Genomic DNA, 25385 nt, shown 5'->3' on the forward strand with positions numbered 1-25385 from the left:
CTATATCTCCTTGGCCCAGTATTGCATATGACTTTTATTGCATTGTGATCTGAGAAAGATGTATTCACTATTTCTGCCTTTCTGCAGTCGATCAGTAGGTTTTTATGTCCTAGTACATGGTCAATTTTTGTATAAGTTCCATGTACTGCCGAGAAAAAGGTATATTCCTTTCTTTCATTCAGTTTCCTCCATAAGCCTACCATATCTAATTTTTCCAACAATCTATTTACCTCCCTAATTTCTTTCTTGTTTTATGATTCGATTTATCTAGATCTGATAGCTGGTGGTTGAGGTCTCCCACTAATAGAGTTTTGCTGTCTATGTCTTCCTGTAATTCTTTCAGCTTCTCCTGTAAGAATTTGGATGCTGTCCCACTGGGTGCATATATATTCAATATTGAAATGACTTTATTGTCTATGGTACCTTTTAGGAGGATATAGTTTCCTTCCTTATCTCTTTTAACGCTATCTATTTTTGCTGCTGCTTTGTCTGAGATAAGGATTGCTACCCCTGCTTTTTTTACTTCAGCTGAAGCAAAATATATTTTGCTCCAACCTTTTACCTTTACTCTATATGTATCTCTCTGCTTCAAATGAGTTTCTTGTAAGCAGCATATTGTAGGATTCTGGTTTTTAATCCACTCTATTTGCTTACGTTTTAAGGGAGAGTTCATCCCATTCACATTTAAGGTTATGATTACTAATTCTTTATTGCCCTCCATGCTATCTTCCCTCTGTTTGTATTTTTCCCCCTTTCCCCTTCTTTTATCCATATTCCTCAGTCTTTTGTTTCTGAAAACCACCCCCTTCAGTGTGTTTGCCCTCCTATATCACACCCTCCCCTTTCTTTCCCCTTTCCCTTCCCTTCTATTGTTTCCCCTTATTTCCCCCACTCCCCTTCCCTTTCTCTGTCCCCCTTCCGCTTTCCCTTATTAATACTTGAAAGGTTAGATGTTTCATAAGTTAACTGAGTATGTGTAGGTTGACTTTAAGCCAAGTCTGTTGAGAAGAAGATTCAGGTGTTTCTCCTCTGCTCCCTTCTTCTCTACTATTACCATAGGTTTTTTGTACCTCTTAGTGTAATGAGATTTACCCCATTCAATCCCCTCCCTCCTCCCGTCTCTTTCCTGTCCCCCTTTTTCGGGCGGTATTTTTTTTAATTCATTCTATCTAAGTCATAGAAAATTCTGAGTGTCTAACCCTTCTAGTTCTGTATATTCTATCGAATAGAGTCTAAATTCCTGAGAGTTATTAGTCTTTCTCCCAAATGGGGTTAAAGCCAGTTACATCCCATTAGATAGTAGTCTCATGGATAGGTCATGAATGTCCATCATTTTTGGCAAGGTGTATTCTCTCTGTTAGAATTACATTTATTGCATTTTTTTCTTTTACTGCCCCCCCCTTTTTTTACCTTCTCATGTGTCTCTTGAACCTCCTGTTTGATGTCCAAATTTTCTATTTAACTCTGGTCTTTTCATCAGAAATTTTTGGAATTTTCCCATTTGGTTAAATGTCCATCTTTTTCCCTGGAAGAGTAGGCTCAGCTTTTCAGGAAAATAGATTCTTGGCTGCATTCCAAGCTCCAATGCTCTTCAAAATATCTCGTTCCAGGCCCTTCGATCCCTTAATGTTGATGCAGCCAGGTCCTGCGCGATCCTTACTGTGGCTCCTTGATATTTAAATTGTTTCTTTCTGGCTGCTTGCAGGACTTTCTCTTTTATCTGATAGTTCTGCAGTTTGGCCACAACATTCCTTGGTGTTTTCATTTTAGGACCTTTTTCTGATGGGGTTCGATGTACTCTTTCAATAACTACTTTGCCCTTTGATTCCATGATATCAAGGCAGTTTTCTGTCACTAGATCCTGTAATATTAAGTTCAGGCTTTTTTTTCTCTTCAATGTTTTCAGGAAGTCCTATAATCTTCAGGTTGCCCCTCCTCGATCTATTCTCAAGGTCAGTGGTTTTGCTGATGAGGTATTTTACATTTGCTTCTATCTTTTCTATTTTTTGATTTTGTTTAACTGACTCTTGCTGTCTCATGGAGTCATTAGTTTCTGTAGACTCCATTCTTTTTTTTGGGGGTGGGAGGAGTTTTCTTCATTAACCTTTTGCAACTCCTTTTCCAATTGGTCAATTTGAAAGAGCTTTCCATTTGACCAATTGAGGTTTTAATTTCTTTTTGCATTTGCTCATTTGAGGATCTGAGAGAATTATTCTCATTTTATAATTGTCCAATTGATGATCTGAGAGATTTATTCTCCTTTTGTGTTTTCCAATTGTACTTTTTAAGGTTTTGTTTTCTTGTTGCAAGGTATTAATTGTCTCTCCCCAATTTTTGAGCTCCTTCCTTATTTCTTGGAGGAAGTCTTTCTGTGCTGGAGACCAGATTGTATTCTCCTCAGAGGTTCCAGGTCTCTCTGAGTTGGGGGTCTTTCCCTTCCAGGAATTTTTCTATGGATCCACCTTTCCACTGACCCTTCTTCATTATGCTAAGACCTTGAGTTGGGGGAGGGTGGCTGGTTCACCTGGGCTTGGGATCGCTAAAGGCTTTACTGAGTGGTTTCTCTGGCTGTCCAGTAGGAGGTGCTGGTTGCACTCTCTGGAGTGTCTGTGACCTGGGTTGAGAGGCCTTCTCCCTTTGCCTGAAGGGAGGAGTTGGAACTATTGAATTCTTTTGCCTTCAATCAATGGTGGGCTTTACCCTGGCCTGAGGTCATTCCTCACCTGGGCTGGTTCTTTGGCTCACACACCTGGGCCTGAGGGAGAAGTAGTTTGCAATTGTTTGTTTTGGAGGAGGTGTCAGTGCAATGGAGGCATGGCCTCAGAGTTTCTCAGACCTGAGGAGCCCAGGGATGGCATCCGCAGCTCTCCTGCACCAGACCTCTCCCAGCATGCCCCAAAGTCATGACCAAGTCCTTTACCCAATCCTAAAAGATTTTGTATTTCACCTTGGGAGATTGTCTAGAAATTTTTCTATTCTACTAAACAAGTAAGATATAGTTTCCACTGATCAGGGTGCATCATTTTATCACTCGCTTCAAGATGGGTGATGATAACATCCCATCCTTTTACAGATGAAAAAACTAAGATTCAGAAGACTTGCTCAAGGTCACAAAATGTGAGTCTGAACTGAATCACAAGGTTACTGATAACAAAATGCTCTTTAAGTTACAAGTCTCTAACTAGAAATACTGCACATTAGATTGAACACAACAGGAACTATATGAGAGAGTTTATGAAAGAAGGGCTAGGAGGAACATCAGAAGTCATTCAATCTAGCCACTGCCTCTTAGCAGTATCAAAGCTCTGCCTTCCAAAAAGCCCAACTTAGTGCCACATTCATATTGTTCTTATTAAGGAATTAAATTGAGATGAGCTTTATTTACTTGGTTTGTGTAGAAACAAATGACTGCCAGAATGAATCTAGCAAGGCTTGCTAAGAATTAGTGAAAACATAGGTAAGATTAAGAGATACTTATATAATAACAAATTTATATGTTTTGATGTAAAAATATATAGTAATGTAAAATTACATGAGATGTCATTTGAATCCTTTAATAACTCTTTGAGATAAGTACAATATTTATTCTCAAAACTTGGAATCAATGGGAGTTCTAATCTGGCCTCAGAGACTTGACTCTTACTAGCTATGTGTCCTTGGGCAAGTCACTTAACCCTCATTGTCTCACATCCAGGGCCATTTCGGATTGTCTTGTTTCATATCTGGTCCTGATTCATAACTGGTCCCTGGACCCAGAGGAGAAAGTGAGGTTGGTAACCTAGCCCAGCTCCTCCTCACTCAAATCCAATTCATGTGCTTGTCATGGCATCACTTTCCTGATGTCGTGGTCTTGTTCAAAAATGAAGGACACACATTTGTTATCAAAATTTTACAGAGAAACTGAAACTGAAAAAATGTAAGGTCATAGTAATATGACTAATTATATATAAGAAGCAGGATTCAATCTCATATCTGACTCCCTGAACCACACTTTCCACATCAACTGATCTCTTATTAGAATTTCAAGAATATAGGGGCACAGATCATCTTTTCACCAGTGTTTCTTTTAGAACACAAAACTTTCAGCTAGTCAGAGAAGGGTATTTGGGGGGGTGGTGTGAACAGCTGGTTAACAAGGTGCTATCTCTGAATAAGATATGGAATTCTGTACCATAACAAAAGAAAAAAGGAATGATCGTCTGTTTCATGAGCAAGGATGAAGTACACTTTTTTTGGTAATAATATATTTAATTAACAGATAATCATAGTGACCTCAATTGTGTAGGGAATACAATCATTTAAAAGGTTGGTTATCACCAGTATAGAGACAAATTTATTAGAAGTTTAAAGGGAAGTTGCTTTTGGTCCTTCTGCTTTGGTTTTCCACTACTTGTGTGAACATGATAAATCATTTAGCAGTTCATAAGTTCCTCCTCAGTACAATGAGGAAAATAAAAGGATGATATAATGTTCTTACATAATGTTGAACATGTGGTAAATATACCTAGCTATCATAGCTTCCCCACTCCCCATAGTGAGTACCAATATCTCTTGGATTTAGTATCTTTCTCTTTGAAATTCTAATATGGTCTTTCTCAAAAATACCAGAGATAGGGGCAGCTAGGTGGTGCAGCAGCGGCAGTAGGGTGGCCCTGGAGTCAGGAGGACCTGAGTTCAAATTCAGCCTCAGACACCTAGCTGTGTGGCCTTGGGCAAGTCACTTAACCCCATTGCCTTGCAAAAACTAGAAAAAAATACCAGAGATAGGATCAGCCCCAGAAATAGGAGTCTTATACAAATGGCTAAACAGTGAAATGTAGCCCTGATAATGAAGAGCAGCAGTAACAATGAGACAGGTTCATGGCAGGGCTTCATGACTGGAACATGTATACCACAGGTGCTGAGCTCAGAGAACACTTGGTGCTTGTCAAATAACACAATTTTATGAAAAAATTCTGGGATTTTGCTGTTGTTTAGGAGTGAGTGCAATGGATTGTTGTCATACCAAGCCTGGGAAACCAGCTTGCTTGCTGGGTTGAAGTTCTAGAAAACAAGATGTTTCCTAATAGTAACATCATGAACTCGTGTAATTATGCTTTCATTTCTATAAGAATCTTAGTTTTAATTACAAAATGAAAGGATTTTGGATTTTTTGCTTTATTGTTTGGTAAATTTTACTATTTGCTAAAAAGCAAACTGTCAACTCCCTAATCTGATCAAAGGCTATGATATACTACATATTGTTAAAGAGATCATTTAGTACATTCTAGAGAAATATACATACATAAATGCTCTGGACTAGGATCAAGTCTTTGGACTCATTTCTGGGGCTGATCCTATCTCTGGTATTTTTAGGAGAGATCATATTAGAATTTCAAGGAGAAAGATACTATGTAAATCCTGTATTATTTGATCAGAAATTGTTTGAAGGTAGAATATAGCACTAATGCCAGTAACTCTCTTAGAATGATGGAACTGACTGCCAAGTATTTTAGGACTCCCTGCCCCAGAACCAGAATCCACCCAAGATATTGCTCAATCTCCACTTCCAGGTTTTGTTTTCAAGTCTCCCAATCTTGTGTATTGGCTTTGCCAGAATTTTATTGAATATTGACAATTCCTAATATCCATCCCAACCTATCTTGCTTTTTAAGTTGCCCTCTTGTCAAAATTGCTTAACTGTACACACGTGAATCATATCAAAATTCTGCATCATGTAAACCTTCCAGAGATTAGAGAATGAGCCAAATCTTCTTTCTGGTCTCTCTCCTCTACTAAACATCCTAATACATTTCTTCATTTCAGATTTGAGTTTGTTATGAAAATAGGGTAATCCATGCAAATTTCTGCCTTTTAGTTCCTTTTTGTTTTGTTTTACTCTATTAATTTGTAAGCTACTTGATATGAGATGATAATTCTTTTTTCATATATATATATATATATATATATATATATATATATATATATAAATAACTACAGCTTAGTACAATTCCTGGCAAGTAGTATTTAATAAATGTTCTTTGATTGATCCCAGTTCCCATCTTCTTACCAGAGTTCATTCTACTTTGGGATTCACACTCTACATTCCACAATTTAAGGTAGGGCAGAGAGCTGAAATAGTATATTATATAAAATATATGACTTGCTGGTGAGATTGTGCTTAAAATAGTTTAATCTGCATCTCTAATTCAGATTGAAGGAAGTAGGGCATTAGCTGACTTTACCTAAAACTAAGAGAGGCAGAACTTATTTCTTTATCTAAAGATGGTGCATCTTGGAAGCAAAAGTCTACAATCATGGTCATTAAGTGACAAGTCTAATTCTATGTGACTCAAAAGACAAGGAAAATAGTCACTTTTGGCAAATGTCCTCAACCCAGGTCTCAAAAGGAAATTTAGTCGGTGCTAATGATGGGGAAATCGCATAGGATTCTACAAATGAAGTCTGGGGGAGGTAAATAGCCCATGAATTAATGCTATAGACTTTTTAGTAATCACTATGCTAAAGGCTAGAGATAACTCATTGGGATTGATATAGGTCAGCTAGGACCAATTCAGTCATTGAAAAGGTTACTCAGAACAGGTAAAGGGGTCTGTCACTTCCATATCTCCCAACACAAGGAGATTGAAGCAATACTACAGACAAGCCTCAGGAATCTGTGCAATGAAAGACTGAGAAATGGAGGAACATGGGGAAAAGTACAAACACCAAAAAGATCAGGATTAAAAAGAGTCAAGAAAAGGCGAGTGCTCAAGCAGATAACTCACCTAAGGAAATCCTTAAAAAAGAATGGGTAAAACCACTAAGTAAAACACAGACATGATTAAGCAATTGAGGAAATGGAACCAATAATACCAATAAAAGAATTTTTGACTCCCTAGAGGTCATGAAGCAAACCCCCTACCAATATAATACTGGTAAAAAAGAAATAGAGTATGAATTTAGGCAAGCAATTAGAGCCTCTGTGCAGAAATCAGGACTCCAAATAAAGAACTATTTGTATTTTTAAGTCTTTTCTTTTGCTTAAAAAAATTCTCCGGTGTGGCTAGGTGGTGCAGTGGATAGAGCACCGGCCCTGGAGTCAGGAGTCCCCAAGTTCAAATCCTGCCTCAGACACTTAATAATGACCTAGTTGTGTGGTATTGGGCAAGCCATTTAACCCCATTTGCCTTGCAAAAGCCTAAAAAAAATTCTAGAAAACCTTGGTTTATGTCCAATCTGCACTGCTTGTAGGCCTTTTTGAATTTTTTATTTATTTAAAGTAATTGGGTCAAGTGACTTGCCCAAGGTCACACAGCTAGGCAATTATGAATTGTCTGAGTCTGGAACTAAACTCTATCCACTGTGCCACTAATGGTCCCCTTGTAGAAGTTTTGATATCACTATATCATCTGAGTTTGACTTAAGCTTTCCTGTTCCCACCATACCTGTATTTCAGGTTTGTTGTTCATTTTTCTATCTTAACCTTGAACTTTGTTATTTTTGAGTTTTGCTCATCTCTGGGAAGGGAGATATTTGGTCTGAGCATTTCTTTTTTATGTCCTTCTGCTTTCTTCCTTTTTTATTCTATTTCTTCCAATTACATGTAAAAACAATTTTAACATTAATTTTACTATTGTTGAGCTCCAAATTCTCTCCCTTCCACCTCTCATTGAGAAGGTAAACAATTTGACAGGTTACATTATGTGTAGTCATGCAAAGCATGTTTCCATGTGAATCATGTTGTAAAAGAAAACAAAAATCCCCCAAGAAAAATAAAGAAAAAGTATTTCATGCATTCAGGCTCTATCAAATGTTTCTCTGGAGATACACCTTTTATCATAAGTCCTTCAAAATTGAGAATAGCTAAGTCACTCATGGTAGATATATAATATTGCTATTTCTGCATACTGTTTTCTGGTTCTACTCATTTCACTTTGCATTAGTTTGTGTAAGTCTCCTCTTTTTTTATACAATTGTATTCCATCACAATCATATACAACAATTGGACTCTCCCCAATTAATGGACATCTCCTCCATTTCCAATTTGTTGCCAACATTAAAAGAGCCAAGCCACTGCAGGTATTTTGGTACATATGGGTCATTTTAATTTTTTTTATCACTTGGTCAAATGGCATGCATAGTTTTTTTAGAATTATTTGGGCACAATTCAAAATGCTCTCCAAAAACGACTGAACCAATATATAATTTCAATAATAGTGTAATTTTGTTTTATCAGCTTAATCTGATAGGTATGGAATGGTAGCCCTGAGCTTTTACATTTCTCTAATCACTGGTGATTTAGGATAATTTTATATAACTATAGATAGCTTTGAATATTTTGCCTGAAAATTGCCTATTCATATCTTTTCACCACTTATCAATCGCAAAATGGCTTATAAATCTGACAGCTCTTAAAATATTTTAGAATGAGGTCTTTATCAGAGAAACTTGCTGTAAATTTTTTTTCACAGTAATGATTACCAATTTATGAATTTCCTTCTAACCCATTCCCCCCATTTATCTTACTCTCACTCCTTTCACTCTGTTCATTATCAAAAGTATTTTTCTATTCAGCTTTGGCTCCATGATATTTGAATTACTTCTTTGGATTGTTTGCTATAATTTCTCCTCAATCTGGGAGTCATGGAATTTGAATAAAAATTTCCTGGAAGTTTCATGTGGGGATCTCTTTTAGAAGGTGATCAGCGGGGTTTTTTTTTTAAATTTCTATTTTACCCTCTGTTTCTAGACCATCAAGTTCTTTGTGGAGACATGGCTTTCAGAAAGTCCAATAATTCTTAAATTGGCTCTCCTGTTTCTATTTTCCAGAACAATTGTTTTTCCAATAAGATATTTCACTTTTTTTCCTCCAATTTTTTGATTCTCTTTGATTCTGGGTATTTCACATTTGTTATGGTATTTTCTTCATAAACTTTTATCTTTTTCCATTTGATCAATTTTGCATTTCACATCATTCTTCTCATTGGATTTTTGTGCCTCTTTTATTCTTTAGCCTATTCTGTTTTTAACATTTTCTTCAGTATTGTTTGCCTGTTTTATGATTTTTTCTGCATCAGTTTCATATTTCTTTCCATTTTTTTCTTCTACCTCTCTTAATCTTTTAAAATCCTTTTCGAGCTCTTCCATGGCCTGGAGTCAATTCATAATTTTCTTTAAGGTTTTGGACAAAGGAGTTTTGACTTTATTATCTTCTGAATTTGTTTTGATCTTCCCTGTCATCATAGTGACAAATTTCTAATCAGGATCTTTTTTCTGCTGCTTGCTCATTTTCTACCCCAGTTCTTGACTTTTAATTTCACTCTAAAGTAGGGCTCTGCTTCTGGAGTGTAACGGTATTGTGCCAAACTTCAGAATGTGTGTGTGTGTGTGAGAGAGAAGAGACAGAGACAGAGACAGAGACAGAGAGAGAGAGAGAGAGAGAGAGAGAGAGAGAGAGAGAGAGAGAGAGAGAGAAACACATGCTTTTGTATCCAGAGGTAATTCTGAGAAACTGCTGCTTTTGGTTCTTCTAAGGTGGTATGATATAGGGAGGGAGAGGAATGTTTGCTACTCTCCTGTACTGTACACTGACTGGTCTGTAAGCCACTATTAGCACTTTTCTACTTGGAACTGTGACCAGAGTCTCCCCACTTGCTTGAAGTCTCTAGCCCTTGTGTGCTAGTGCTCCTTATTTTGAATCTAAAACCAGACAGAACCAGTCTCAAGTATGAGCAATTCAAGAATCCTGCCCCCAGTGCCAGCAAAGGACCCCAATAATCTCCTGACCAGTTGTCTGAATCCCTTTTTATGTCGCATGAGAGGTCTAGGAACCACCATTGTTGCTATCAAATTGATCATCCCCAAGACCTCCTCCTGGATTCCTAGGACCTGGCTGCATTGGCATGGCCTATACTATATTCTCACCCTAGTGGAATAGACAACTCTATTTTCTGCCAACTCTCTAATTGGTCTTGGGCAGGAAAATCATTTTTACTGCAATCTTTTGTGGGTTCCATTGTTTTGAAACATTATTTAGGGGTAGGTAGGTGGCACAGTGGATAGAGCACTGGCCCTGTGGTTAGGATGACCTGAGTTCAAATCCAAACGCAGACACTTAATATTTACTTAGCTGTGTGACCACAGGCAAGGCATTTAATCCCATTGCCTTGCAAAAAAAAAATTTTTAAAAGCAAAACATTATTTAAAGATATTTGGAGGGATTTGGCGAGTTTGAGTCCATCTTTTCCTATCTTGGGTACTCCTGTTTCTGCTGTTTTCATATTAGTTTGGAGGTCTTTAAAGTTTTTGATGTTTTTACACTAGTGAGAAAGAGGAGAGATTTGTTCACTGCTTTCTTGTTATGAAGCCTGCTAGTTCCTGATCCAAATTTGGGCAATTGGTCTGTGTGAATTTAGTTTGCATAGACTGATGCTGAATCAGTAAATATTAGCATCCTGGAAGGTTGTAGGTTCAGCACAACTGAATTGCTGACTCCTTTGAATTTGCATTTCTGCCCTGATTTATTCCACTGAAAGTTTCTATGCAGGGCTAAAGTTCTCCCTTTGTTCTTAGGTTCAAAGTTTTACAGTTAAGGTTTTAGAATTTGTTCTTAAAGATGTAGGGTCTCTGTCCTTAAAACTGTTACCTAAAATTTAGTAATGAGATAAGACATTTCAATTAGCCCTGGCTTCTGTTTCCATTGCCAGTTCAGAAGTATTCTTGGATCTTTTTACCCTGATTTATTTAATGTTTTTAAAGTATATTTTACATTTAACAAGGTAGTAAAATTAATCAGTTTCCTTCTCATTTTTTCTTCTACATATTTTATTTTTAAATGTGTTACTCAAAGTTTCCCTTTTAAAATAAATTGCTATCACTTTCCCAAAGACAACATAGAGTAGCTAGAAATGACTTCTGACAGAAAGATCTGGATACAAGTCCAACCTCTGATACATATGCTAAGGCACAAGACTTAAACTCTGGGTATCATATGGAATTCTTTTAAAATGAGAAGTCAGAAAAAATGTGGATTATCACTGGATGAAGGTGTTTTTATTCATCTGAGAATTCCCTATATCAGTGAAGTCACAGTCAGTCTCTATTCCTGTTACTTTCCACTAAAACACCTCACATCCAAAGTCAAAATTACTGCTTAAAAAGGTAAGTATAATAAAGCAAGTCAAATCAAGATACTAACCAAGTCTGAAGATACTATCTAAACCTTTGATCCACCAACTCTCTGCTGTAAATGGGAATAAAGATTCATTATCAAGCTTCTTAAGTGATGATTTTCTTAAGTCTCTTTTCAAAATAGTAGAAGTTACTGCCCCATACTGCATGGGCAATTTAAGTTTCTGCTGTTCGTAGTATTTGTTCCTAGAATACCCCAGTCACAATTCAGTCACTTTGTCCCTCACCATGTGTCTTTTAGACTCCCCAGTTTATCCTTTGGCATCTTCAACAAATTGCAGACTATAATTTAGATAACAATATTCTACTTGATCTAAGATTTCAGTTGCTGGTTCTGCTCATATATTCATGTTCCATTTGATCCTTTGAGTATATAAAATACAATAAAATGCACGAATTATATTAAAACAGCATTCTGACCTCCAAGTCAAATTCCTTGCCCGTAGTCAATTCTTAGAGGATAGCTGGCTTCCTCCAAGTCTCCTTGTCCCTCATGCATGGAAACCTCTCAGGTACCACTTTGGTACCATCTTCTGTCCACCACACTCAATGCATTTACTTTTCTTCGGGTGGTTATGTAATTTTAGGCTTTCCTTTTTTCTGAGTTATATTCAGACTGACTTGCTTCCAAGGAAGAACAATTTAGGTACCCAGATGGCTTGATACCAAAGATCAATTCTGGAATGACTTGCACACACTTTGACTTGCATGATATGTGATCTGGGAATAAAATACCAAGTTTTTGCTTCCTCATTGTCATTTCATGAGGCTTTTTGTTTTAATTTCCAAATTTAGCTCTAATTATGGTAGAATAGACACACTTGCTAATTTTTAAATTGATATGAGGTAGCTGATCATGGAAGCCAAATATTCACCATCTTGTGGATCATATAAACTTTAGGGATAGATTATGGGCCTTGATCTCTACAAGTTTTAAGGGACATCGAATCATTGTTCAAGGGGCCCTTTTCCTGTTGGATTCTGCCTATAGCAGATCTCTGACCCCAAGAGTACTGATCTCATAATCCTTTGCAACATTCTTTTTATCTCAGTTGTGGGTTTGGAAGATTATTCTTCCAATGTAAAGAGGAAGGAATGGAGAGAAAACATGCAGAGTGAATAAAGGGCCTCAGCCTCTTCATCCTGCCTCACTTAATACACAAAATACACAGATGCCGCATTTACATTTTATTTAAATTTTCTCTTCCTTCTTCCACCCATTTCCCAGACCAAAGAAATGGAAAGTAATATGACACCTATTACAAAAAAGGTCAGACAAAACACATTTCTGTTTTAACCTTATTCCAGAAGGTTAAAAAATGTAAAAAAAGGAAAAAATGTTTTAAAATCTGCATTCTGACTCAATCAGTGCTCAATCTGCAGGAAGAGAGCATTTTTCATCATGAATCATTGGGAGTCATAGTGGACCATTGATCAGTGGCTAAGTCTTTCAGTTAATGCTTTTACTGAGTATACTGTCTTTCTAATGAGTTCACTCCATTCATATTCAGTTATGATTGCTGCTGGTCATTCTATTCTCTTATATTTATCCTTTGTTTACCCTCTCTCCTCTGTTTGGATGCTATTGCCTTTCTTAATCTACCCTCCCTCTTATCATCACACCATCCCTCATTCTCTTAGCCCCTTCCCAGTCAACTTCTTTCTTGAACAAGATGACTTTCTATACCCAACTGGTGTGTGGATGTGTGGTGTATGTATACATTTCTTTCCTTATTGAAGCAATCAGATGAAAGTGAGATTCAAGCATTGCCTGCTCATCCCCATTTTTCCCAAACTTTGTATAGTCATCCTTACACATCTTTTATGAGATAATTTCCCCCCTCAATTTTCTTCTTATTCCTTGTCCCTGTGCATTCTTTTTTCAACTGCACATTTTTTTGTTGAGTTTATTCCAATACACTAGACTCATACTCATCCATGCCTTTTTTCTAAATAGACCCCTTCTAACTGTCCTAAGGATGAAAAATTTCTTAGGAGTTCTAAGGAGTAAATTTAGGAATAAAAACAATTTAACCTTACTATGTGATTTCTGATTCGTGTTTGCCTTTTTGTGCTTTTCTAAGTCTTATTTTAAGTGCTACATTTTCTATTCAGTAGTGGTCTTTTCATTAGGAATGCTTAAAATTCCTCTCATTAAATATTCATTTCCCTCTCCTTCCACCCACTCCAACCCCAGTAATGTTATACTTAGTTTTACTGGGTAGGTCATTCTGGGTTTAAACCAAGTTCCTTTGCTATCTGGGATATCATACTCCAAGTCATATGTTCCCACAGCCTGTGCAATTTTAACTCTGGTCCCAAGGAACATATATTATTTTCCTCTTTAATTTGGAATCTCTGGATTTTGGCAATCATTATTAGGAATTTTCATTTTGGAAGCTCATTCAAGAGGAAACCAAGATTCCTTCCTTTTCTACTTTATTCTCTGATTCAGATATATAAGGAGTTTTCCTTTATAATGTTAACATATGATGTCTAGTCTCTTTTCTTAATTAAATTACAAAGTTCACTAATTACGAAGTTATCTTTTCTTGAGCTATTCTCCAAGTCCATTGTTTTTCTGATGAAATGTTTCACATTTTCTTTGATATTTTCAGTCTTTGAACATAATTTTACTGTCTCTTAATGTCTCATGAAATTATTAGCTTCTACCTGACCAATTCTAATTTTTAGAACCTATTTTCTTCTGTTAGATTTTTTACTTCTTTTAACCATTCTGATCTTCAAGATTTTCTTATGTGCTTTTGTATACAATTTCCCAAGTTGTTAATTCTTGTCATAATTGCTATTTTTTCTCTACCACACTTAATAAATTTTGATCTATTAAAAATTAATTTTCTTGAGCTTGTCAGAATTCTTTTTGAGTTTGTATCCAATCTGTATTTTTTCTTTGAGGCTTGTTGTAGAGATGTATAAGTCATTACCTTTGAGTTGACTGAAGTTTCCCTATGCTCTGAGAAGCTTTTATTCTTTTATTGTCAAGTACTTTTTTTTCAGTCTGTTCATTTTTCTGGTCTGTTTTCATTTGAGTTTGGACTTTTTTGGTTAGTGTTGGGTTCTGATCACTTCTGGAGGCAACTATCTAATCTTCTGTTTTTTATGTCCTGCTGCTTTATGAGTTTAAGTCTTAGGATTTGTAAGTTTTCATTGTAGCTAAAGTAATGTGATCCAGGAAAAAGTCAGGTCATTGCCCTCTGAGTCTATAGATTATCTACAGATAACCTAAGTTTATCTGCTCCCTTGCCTTTTTAACTGTTCCTCTCTGCTCTGAAACTAACACCTCAAAAGTGGTTGATAGGTGATGAAGCTGTCAAATGGCACGTGGTCCTGCATCTACTTCTAGTCCAGGGTTCCCCTGGAATTACTTTTTGATCATGTTTAGTCCCCTTTGGTTCCTTGGAAACTGGGCTACTCAGAACTACTGGGTGGGTAGAAACCATAGGGTGGAATATGCATTCTACTCCTGAACAGTTCCCACCTCATTGTCTACATACCTCTCTGATTTCCTAAGTTCTTGTTGGAAATGTGAGTCACTCTTATTTTTCCTCCTTTTTCTCAGAATTCAATTTAAGGCTTTTAAAAAGTTATTATGGAAGAACTCAGCAAAAAATTCTGGCTTCATTCCACTATTCTGGCTCTACCCTGTATTTCAGTTTGAAAGTCTTTCCATGGTCCCTAAATGCATGATAGTTCTCTCTAGTATGAATTTTCTGATACATAGCAGAACATCTGAAGATGTTCCCACATTAATTACTTTCATAAGGTTTTTCTCCAGTAAGAATTATCTGATGACAGGCAAATTCTGTGATATGAGTGGAGACATCACCACATTCATAATATTTCTCAGCAGTATGAACTCCCAGATGTCAAGTAAGGTATAAGTTCAGGTAGAAGGCTTTCTTAAATACATTACATTCATCACTTTGCTTTTCAGTAAGGATTCCTTGACATTGAATTAAGCTGAATTGTAGTGAAAGGCATTCCCACACAACTTATAAGAAACTCAGACAGTAGTAATTCTCTGATCCCCAGTAAGTTGGGTTGCATTCTTGAAGGCCTTCCCATATTATTATATTCTTCATTTTTTTCTCATATGAATCTGGCAATGCAGAGCACCTAACTGAATTCATGCAGATCATCTTTCAATTTATTATTTTCAATTTTTTTTTCCAGAATGAATTCTCTGGTGCTGAGTAAGCTGTGGTCTCAATCTAAAAGCCTTCCCACATTCATTACATTCATAAGGCTTCTCTCCAGTATGTACACTCTGATGCCGAGGAAGCTCTGACTTCCGCCTGAAGCCCTTCCCACATTCTTTGCATTTATAAGGTTTTTCTCCAGTATGAATACTCTGATGTCGCATGAAATCTGAATTCCAAAAGAAGCCTTTCCCACATTCATTACATATAAATGGTTTTTCTCCTGTATGAATTCTCTGATGTTGGGTAAGCTGATGTCTCAATCTGAAAGCCTTCCCACAACAACTGCATTCGTAAGGTTTCTCTCCAGTATGTATTCCCTGATGTCGAATAAACTGTTTTCCTACTCTGAAGGTCTTTCCACATTCATCACATTTATAAGGCTTCTCTCCAGTATGAATTCTCTGATGCTGAGTAAACTGTGCCCTCAGTCTGAAGGCTTCCCCACAATTATTACATTCATAGGGCTTCTCTCCAGTATGTATTCTCTTATGTTGGATAAATTGCTTTCCTACTCTGAAGGTCTTCCCACATTCATCACATGTATAAGGCATCTCTCCAGTATGAATTCTCTGATGCTGAGTAAGCTGATCCCTCAGTCTGAATGACTCTCCACAGTGATTACATTCAAAAGGCTTCTCTCCAGTATGAACTCTCTGGTGTTGAATAAATTGTCTCCGCATTCTGAAGGTCATTGTGCATTCATCACATTTATAAGGTTTCTCTCCAGTATGAATTCTCTGATGCATAGTGAGTTTTATCCTCCTTCTGAAGGCCTTCCCACATTCATTGCATACATAAGGTTTCTCTCCAGTATGAATTCTCTTATGTCGAGTAAGTTGTACAGTAAGCCGGAAGGCTTTTCCACATTCATTACATTTGTAAGGTTTCTCACCAGTATGAACTCTTTGATGTCGATTACATTCTGATTTGTAATGGAAGGCCTTCCCACACTCCTTACATTCATAAGGCATCTCTCCATTATGAATTTTCTTATGTGTATTAAGTGATGGATTGCTATTGAAGGTCTTCCCACATTCATCACATTTGTAAGGCTTCTCTCTGGTATGAATTCGCTGATGCCGAGTAAGCTCTGTCTTCAGTCTGAAGGCCTTCCCACATTCATTACATTCATAAGGCTTCTCTCCAGTATGAATACTCTGATGCCTCATGAAATCTGAATTCCAAAAGAAGCCTTTCCCACATTCATTACATACAAATGGCTTTTCTCCAGGATGAATTTTCTGATGTCGAATAAGCTGTTCCTTCAGTCTGAATGCCTCCCCACAATGATTACATTCATAAGGCTTCTCTCCAGTATGTATTCTCTGATGCTGAATAAATTGTTTTCCTATTCTGAAGGCCTTCCCACATTCATCACATTTATAAGGTTTCTCTCCAGTATGAATTCTTTGATGAACAGTAAGCTGTACCCTCTGTCTGAATGCATTCCCACATTCATTACATTCATAAGGTTTCTCTCCAGTATGAATTCTTTTATGTCGAGTAAGTTGTACAGTAAGCCGGAAGGTTTTCCCACATTCATTACATTTATAAGGTTTCTCGCCAGTATGAATTTTCTGATGTTGATTACGATCTGAGTTGTAGTGGAAGAACTTCCCACACTCCTTACATTCATAAGGCATTTCTCCATGAATTTTCTTATGTGTATTAAGTGATGGGTTACTACTGAAGGCCTTCCCACATTCATCACATTTATAAGGCTTCTCTCCAGTATGAATTCTCTGATGCCGAGTAAGGTGTGTCTTCAGTCTGAAGTTCTTTCCACATTCATTACATTCATAAGGTTTCTCACCAGTGTGAATACTCTGATGTCGTATGAAATCTGAATTCCAAAAGAAGCCTTTCCCGCATTCATTACATACAAATGGCTTTTCTCCAGGATGAATTTTTTTATGTAGAATAAGTTGTTCCCTCAGTCTGAAAGCCTTCTTACATTCATTACATTCATAAGGTTTCTCTCCAGTATGTATTCTCTGATGTTGAATAAATTGTGTCCCTACTCTGAATGCCTTCCCACATTCATCACATTTATAAGGCTTCTCTCCAGTATGAATTCTCTGATGCTGAGTGAGCTGTGTCTTCAATCTGAAGGTCTTCCCACATTTGTTACATTCATAAGGTTTCTCTCCAGTATGAATCCTCTGATGTTGCATGAAATCTGAATTCCAAAAGAAGCCTTTCCCACATTCATTACATACAAATGGTTTTTCTCCATTGTGAGTTTTCTGATGCTGAGTAAGCAGTTCCCAAAGTCTAAAGGCTTCACCACAATGATTACATTTATAAGGTTTCTCTCCAGTATGTATTCTCTGATGTTGAATAAATTGCTTTTTCACTCTGAAGGCCTTTCCACACACATTACATTTGTAAGGCTTCTCTCCAGTATGAATTCTCTGGTGATAAGTAAGTTGTATCCTCTGTCTGAAGGTCTTTCCACATTCACTACATTCAAAAGGTTTTTCTCCAGTATGAATTCTTTGATGCTCAATAAACTGTGATATGAAACGGAAGCCCTTTTCACATTCCTTACATTTAAAAGGCTTCTCTCCTGTATAAATTCTCTGTTGCTGAGCAAGTTGTGTACCTAGTCTGAAAGCTTTTCGATGCTCATTACATCTGTAATATTTTTCTCCATTAAATTCTTTGCTCTCTGAAAGGAAGAATAAAGAGTTGATTAATCAGGCCTTTTTTCCCCTTTCCCAAGTTATGTGATTGCTAAAAGGTTTTACAACTATCCTCTAATATTTCCACCTAAGAGGGCCAGTCTCACTTGTCTTTCAATAAGGATCACAGTTCATTTTATGTGAAAATATTATGACTCATAGTTAACATACATAAATAAACTGACTTAGGATGAAATCAACTGGAGGGATGAGTAAGTTCCTACTCTACTGTACATGGATGACTTTGAATGGAATAAAGAAATAAAAGACTATTTATAAAAAAAAGTATATAGCTTTTAGAGTCTGCAAATATATCCTTACCATTTGAGATAAAAATAAGGGAAAACATTGAACAGAAATAATAAAGAGAATCAATTAGTTTAGAGTAAAGAGTAAAGATAGAAGAATCATCAAGTAAAAAGAATAAAAAAGGAATGAGTAAAAAGAGACTCATATCAGAAAACTGTTAACATAAATTTCTGTTAAAATTCCAACATATCTACTTTTTTAAGGAATTGATTCAAATTTGTAAGATAAGCTCCAATTCCAAAATGGAAAATGATCAAGACATACAAGTATTTTTTCATTAAAAAAAATTAATAGTTTCCTGAAACATTACTCAAACTCAGGTAATCAAAGAAATCAAAATTAAACAATTTGGATATAACAACAAATAGTCATTAGGTTAGCAAAGATACTTTAAATCCACAGTTACATTAAAATAGGTACTTTTCAGGTGCTATTTTTCTGAAAAAAACCACATAGCAATTTAAGCGAGTATTTACAAAGCTGTTCATATCCATTGACCCAACTATACAATCTCAAAATTTTATTGCAAGCAAATAAAGCTATCTCTCAAAATTTTTCGCAGCTACTTTTTGCAAATTCATACAATAGAGAAACCCATAGGAGCAGTGATTAGGGTTTATGGTTAAATAAAATAATGCCATATAATCATATCATTGCACCTTTATAATCATAATTTCAAAGTATAAAGAAAAAAGATTATATAAAAATAAGAGAATAAAGAAAGGGGAATTAGCTTGCAAATAAATGCTTCAAAACAACAACAAAACAACACAGTCATAAAAACAACACAGAAAATATCAGAAGGAATCTCAGAAGATAAAAGATCATATTGTTAATATTTTAAGTAATATGCTTATTTAAAAGGGAAAATGAACTTATGAAAGTGAGGTAGAAGCATGCCTGCATAAGATAATCTTCAAAGAACAAAAAAAAGAATACTAGCCTGTATTGAGTCAACAACTTTCTTTGACAGAAGTATATGTGAGTAAAGAGAGGCATAAAAAAAGTAACTTATTTAAAAAAAAAACCTCAGCTCTTTTCAACAGGACAGGAAATTTTAATAAGACCAAGTTGTTCAATATTATCTAAGAATTTGGGGGGGCAGAGCCAAGAGGGCCAAGAAAAGGCAGTGATTCTTCTTTTTTTTAGTTTTTTTTTTACAAGGCAATGGGGTTAAGTGGCTTGCCCAAGGCCACACAGCTAAGTAATTATTAAGTGTCTGAGGACGGATTTGAACCCAGGTACTCCTGACTCCAAGGCCAGTGCTATATCCACTGCACCACCTAGCAGCCCCCAGCAGTGATTCTTCTACGCTTATCTCCAAACCTCTCTGGACATAATAAATAGTAACTCAAAATAAATTCTGGAATGGCAGAATGGGGTGAACAATTTTTCATGCCAAGAAAACTCTGGAGGTTGGTAGGAAAGTTCAATTCCAGCAGGATGAGAATGGAATACAATCCAGCTCAGGCCATGTCAGCATAGATCTGCCCCAGCACAACAGCAGGAGGCCTTGGGAGTGACTGAATTAGCAGCAATACTGGCTGCCTTGGGAGTTATCAGCTCACACATGGTAAGGGAAACAGAAACTGGTCAGAAGGAATGACAGGGTCTATCCTCCCCTGGCACTGGGGGAAGGACTCTCTTGCTTTGCCCATACTTGGATTTGGGTCACAGTTCAAAGTTTCAGAGTGGAAAAGAAGTGCTTCTGGTCCCTCATAGGACAGAAGAGAATAGTAAATACACTTCTCCACAGATTCTACCATCTTGGAAGAACTTACAACTTAAAACTCCTTAGAAGTGTCTATGAAAATAGACCTCTCTATCTTGCAAGTAGAGACCCTACTTTAGCAGAGTTAAAAGTCAATAGGTTGAAAAACTGAGTAAAGAAAAGAAAAAATTCCAACTATAGAAAGTCACTATGGTGACAAGGAAGATTAAAAGAAAAAGTGGTAAGTAAATTCATATGGAGAAATAAAAAGTCAAGAATTTCCAAGGATTCAATGAAAAAAAAGTACAAAAGAAGGTGACTTAGCCCTACCAGATCTAAAATTATATTATAAAGCATCAGTCATCAGAACTGTCTGGTATTGGCTAAGAAATAGAGTGGTGGACTAGTAGAATAGATTAGGTGCAATAGCAGGAAATGATTATAGTAATCTGCTCTTTGATAAACTCAAAGAGTCCAGCTATTGGGATAAAACTTTCTCTTTGATAAAAACTGCTGGGAAAATTAGAAGTTAGTACAGAAGAAATTGAGATCAGACCAACACCTCACACCCTATACCAAGATAAGATCCAAATGGATATAGGATTTAGACATAAAAAAAACAATATTATAAGCAAACTAGAAGATCGAGGAGTTGTTTATCTGTCAGATCTATGGAAAGGGAAGCAGTTTATGACTAAGGAAGAGATGGAGAACATCACTAAAAACAAACTAGATGATTTCGATTACATTAAATTAAAAAAGCTTTTGCACAGACAAAACCACTGTAACCAAAATCAAAAGAAATGTAATAAACTGGGAAACAATCTTTACAACTAGTATTTCTGACAAAGGACTCATTTCTAAAATATACAGAGAACTAAGTGAAAATTAAAAAAAAAGCCATTCCCCAACTGTCAAATGGTCAAAGGATTTGCAAAGGCAATTTACAGATGAGAAGATCAAAGCAATCCATAGTCATAAGAAAAATTGCTCTAAATCATTTCTTATTAGAGAAATGCAAGTTAAAGCTTTTCTGTGGTACCACCTCACACCTCTCAGATTGGCCAATATGACCAGAAAGGACAATGATCATTGTTGGAAGGGTTGTGGGAAATCTGGGACACTAATACATTGTGGGTGAAGCTGTGAACTCATCCAACATTTCTGGAGAGCAGTCTGGAACTATGCCCAAAGGGCAACAAAAATATGCATCCCCTTTAATCCAGCAATACCATTACTGGGCCTATACCTTGAAGAGATGATGAAAAAGGGTAAAAACATAACTTGTACAAAAATATTTATAGCAGCCCTGTTTGTGGTGGCAAAGAATTGGAAATCAAGTAAATGTCTTTCAATTGGGGAATGGCTTAGCAAACTGTGGTATATATATGTGATGGAACACTATTGTCCTATTAGAAACCAGGAGGGAGGGGAATTCAAGGAAGCCTGGAAGGATTTGCATGAACTGATGCTGAGTGAGATGAGTAGAACCAGAAAAACATTGTACACCCTAACCCTAACAGCAACATGGGGATGATGATCAACCTTGATGGACTCATTCCATCAGTGCAACAACCAGGGACAATTTGGAGTTGTCTGCGATGGAGAATACCAATACCATCTGTATCCAAAGAAAGAACTGTGGAGTTTGAACAAAGTCCAAGGACTATTACCTTTAATTTAGGGGAAAAAACCTGATATCTTATTGTCTGATCTTGCTATCTTTTTTACTTTTATGTTTCTTCCTTAAGGACATGATTTTTCTCTCATCACATTCAATTTGGATCAATGTATACCATAGAAACAATGTAAAGACTGGCAAATTGCATTCTGTGGGGGGGAGGGAAGTAAGATTGGGGGAAAATTGTAAAACTCAAAATAAATAAAATCTTTAAAAAGAAAAAAAAGATAAAAAAAGTGCACTCAGAAGACAACAAAAGTCAAAACTAAACCTAAAGCATCAAAGTAAAATGTAAATTAGTTTCAGATCATGGAAAATCTCAAAAAGAATTTGAAAAATCAAGAGAAGAAGAGGAAAAACTGAGAAGAGAAATGAGAGTGATGCAAGAAAATTGTGAAAAAAAGTCAATAGCTTGATAAAGGAGACACAAAAAAAGTGAAGAAAATAACACCTTAATAATCAGAATAGGTAAAATGGTAAAAGAGATAAAATAATCCAATGAGAATAAGAATGTCTAGAAAAGGAGAAATTGTCAAATTAAAAAAAAAAGACACAAAAATTCACTGAAGAAAAGAACTCCATAAAAAGCAAAAAAATGGGAGCGTGGGGGCATCTAGGTGCCACAGTGAATAGAGTACTGGCCCTGGAGTCAGGAGGGCCTGAGTTCAAATCTGGCCTTAGACACTTAATAATTGCCTAGCTGTGTGACCCTGGACAAGTCACTTAACCCCATTGCCTTAAATAATTAAAAAAACGCAAAAAATGGAGAATTGCAAAAGGGGGGGGGTAGAAAAGCTCACTGAAGAAAATAATTTCTTAAAAATTAGACTTTGGTAAGCAGTAAATAAAACTAAAAGAATGAAAAAGTTAAAGAAAATGTGAAATATTACATTGGAAACAGTTTTAAGAACTCTGACTTAAAATGACCAACAAAGCTACAGTATATGAATCATCTGTTTAGTTTTTAATGTAATCACCTGGATAGCTGTTTCTTGGGATATCTGTCTCTGGCATCCAAAATGCTTCCTTTCTTTCCATTTGGTAGATCACATCTGGTTTGGAAACTGCAAATCCTGTTCATTGAAAAGGAAAAGTGCTAGAATGGTAATTTAAGAATTCTATCTTAAAACAAATTATTTAAATACCCCATCTTACTCTGAGCAGCAAGGTATGGGAATAAAGGTGTAGAATGCACCTTCTATCATCAAGAACACTGATTAACTGATTTTGTATAAAGTCTCTCCTTTCTTCCTCCTTTCCTTCCTCCTTCCTTCTTTTTTTTCCTTCCTTCTTAACCAAGGAGTTCTCAATATGTTCACTGGGGAGAGAAGTAGGATTTTTTTTTTTAAGGTAGTAGGGAGGGAAAGAAGACTGACATCAAATAAAATATCCATAAAATTTTAAAAAAGATAAAAATCCAAAACTAGCTTAAGCTCTTTTTTGGCGGGTAAAAAGTAAACATACTAGGAAGACTCAAGGACAGTACAAATGACCATTGAAGGATAGTCTATGTTATAAGGGAATGGGAGAGTAGGACTTAGGGAAAAATAGTTCATTTGACACACTCCTGGCTTAGACAATGGGAATAATTTGTGGATGACAAAACATACACTGGGATTAAACAGAAAATTTTGGGTTTGAAGCAACATAGAAAATCTAGGACAGGTATGTCCATCCCCCTCGGGACACATCATGCAACCCATGGAATATTTGCTTTTATCCTCATTGATGGTGTAGGTTGTATTATAGTCATGAACAGATACTAAACTCTGTGTGTGGCCTTTGAAGGTGTTAGCTGGGCAATGTGGCTCAGAGGTGCTGCAATGGTGAACAGGCATGACTAGGACAATAATAAATCAACAAGTCAGTTTCCATTCATACTAGTCAAAGACTTGTCTCCCTAGAAACAAGTAGAATAAGTACTTTGTCTCTTGTCTACAAAAGGATTAGGAATAGCTTCCTTTCAGATTAGGAATCTTCCTTTTGTATGCCAAAGATAACGGCTAAAAATCTTGAAAGTCTTCATAGTATATATATCAAGACTTCAAAGAGATAGTTGTTCTTACCCAAAGAGACCAAGTTCCTATAGTTCTCCAGCATCACCTCCCTGTACAATTTTTTCTGAGAAGAATTCAAATGTACCCACTCCTCCTGGGTGAATTCCACAGCTACATCCTTAAATGCCACTGATTCCTGAAATACCAAAAATATTTGGGTTACCCAAGTATAGCTCTGAATGTAATTGAAGTTTAAGTGAAAAGTATTTGACAATATGGATAGTTTCATTCATCTATACGAAACACAGTACAGTGCCTGATACATAGCAGATACTTAAGAATTTCCCATTAGATTGTAAACTCTTTGAGACGAGGGATTATTTTTGTCTTCCTTTATATCCTCAACATTCAACATATTGCTTGGCATATAGATGTTTAATTAACGTTTATTGTTTTCAGTGGTTCCAATGACATCAATTTTACAACCTGCAACTACAGTTCCTACTTTGCCTTCTGAGTTCAAACACCTAATCTTTTTCTACTTGCTAAAATAAAACAATGAAAATTAAATAGTGAAAATAGCTATCAGGTGACCCTAAATCTTCTCTTGCAAGTTAAACAATCTCAGATCGTTTGACCAATCAGCATGACCTCTTTGCCACTAGTTACTTTGCTCTCTCGAAAAAAATTTTTTTAATGTATGCGTGGTACTCATATGTAAAAACAATTCTTAAGGGAATTCTAATGCCAAGATGGTAGAGTGAAGGAACCGCTTAAAGTCCTCCTGAATTTCCCTAAAAATAATATTTAAAAAAAAATTCAGAACCAATTTAAAAACAGAGAAGCAGTTTACTAGCAGTAAAAAAACACAGACCCTTGTCTATCTCACTGGAGTGGGAGGGAAGGCCCTGAGACCCAATTAGGGGCAAAGCAAAGCCTTGAACCCCAGCACAAGAAGCTTCCGACCCTGCAGGAATGAAACTGAATTCTTACATAAAAGCATAAAGTTACAAGACAGGGAAAAAAGACCAAAAACAAACAACAAAAAAACTTGACTATATAGAATTATTTTGGGGAAAAAAGACCATGGCACAAATTTAGAAGATAAGAGTGTCAAAATGACAACATGTGAAGCCTCAAAGAAAATCGTAAATGTAAATTACAAGAAAATGCTGAAAACTATCTTTACATGTAATTGGGAAGAAAGAAAAGAGAAAAAGAAAAAGAAAAATTTAAATGGCTCAAAGACCCAAAGAAAACTTCTGAAAGAGCATAAAAAGGATATAAAAAACAGGGTAGAGAAGCAAATGAAAACTTGGGAAAAGAAATGAGAGTAATGCAAAAGAAACATGGAAAAAAGTCAACAGCTTGGTAAAAGAAAAATTAAGAAATTGCAAAGGATATAAAAAATTCACGAAAGAAAATAACTCCATTAAAAATAGAATGACAAATAGAAAAGGTACAAAAGCTCATTAAGAAAATAATTCCTGGGGGGGGAAGAAAATAATTCCTGGGGGGGGGGGGGCAGAGCCATCTCAGCCAGCAGCTTGGTCTTTCCCCAGCCCTGATCCAGGAACAAGAAGGTGGAGCCTGAGCCTGTAAGCAGGA

The 25385-nt window shown here is 36.3% G+C and overlaps 1 protein-coding gene across 3 annotated transcripts; it reads right to left on the reverse strand.

Moving 5' to 3' along the window:
- Nucleotides 1-958: 958 nt before the first annotated feature.
- On the reverse strand, nucleotides 959-23961 carry LOC141495710 (uncharacterized). 3 transcript variants are annotated; one of them, XM_074197343.1, is made up of 4 exons: nucleotides 23847-23936; nucleotides 22976-23098; nucleotides 22758-22853; nucleotides 959-18066 (listed from the first exon to the last, which is right to left on the reverse strand). In XM_074197343.1, the coding sequence occupies exons 2-4, from the start codon at nucleotides 22983-22985 to the stop codon at nucleotides 15350-15352; spliced, it is 2823 nt and encodes a 940-aa protein (XP_074053444.1). In that variant the 5' UTR covers nucleotides 22986-23098; nucleotides 23847-23936; the 3' UTR covers nucleotides 959-15349. The 3 variants fall into 3 exon arrangements, with proteins under 3 accessions (XP_074053444.1, XP_074053453.1, XP_074053435.1); XM_074197352.1 differs by having other exon boundaries at nucleotides 22936-23098; XM_074197334.1 differs by lacking the exon at nucleotides 22976-23098 and having other exon boundaries at nucleotides 960-18066; nucleotides 23847-23961.
- Nucleotides 23962-25385: the final 1424 nt, after the last annotated feature.

This window comes from Macrotis lagotis, chromosome 1 (genome assembly GCF_037893015.1).
Source record: "Macrotis lagotis isolate mMagLag1 chromosome 1, bilby.v1.9.chrom.fasta, whole genome shotgun sequence".
NCBI lineage: Eukaryota > Metazoa > Chordata > Mammalia > Peramelemorphia > Peramelidae > Macrotis > Macrotis lagotis.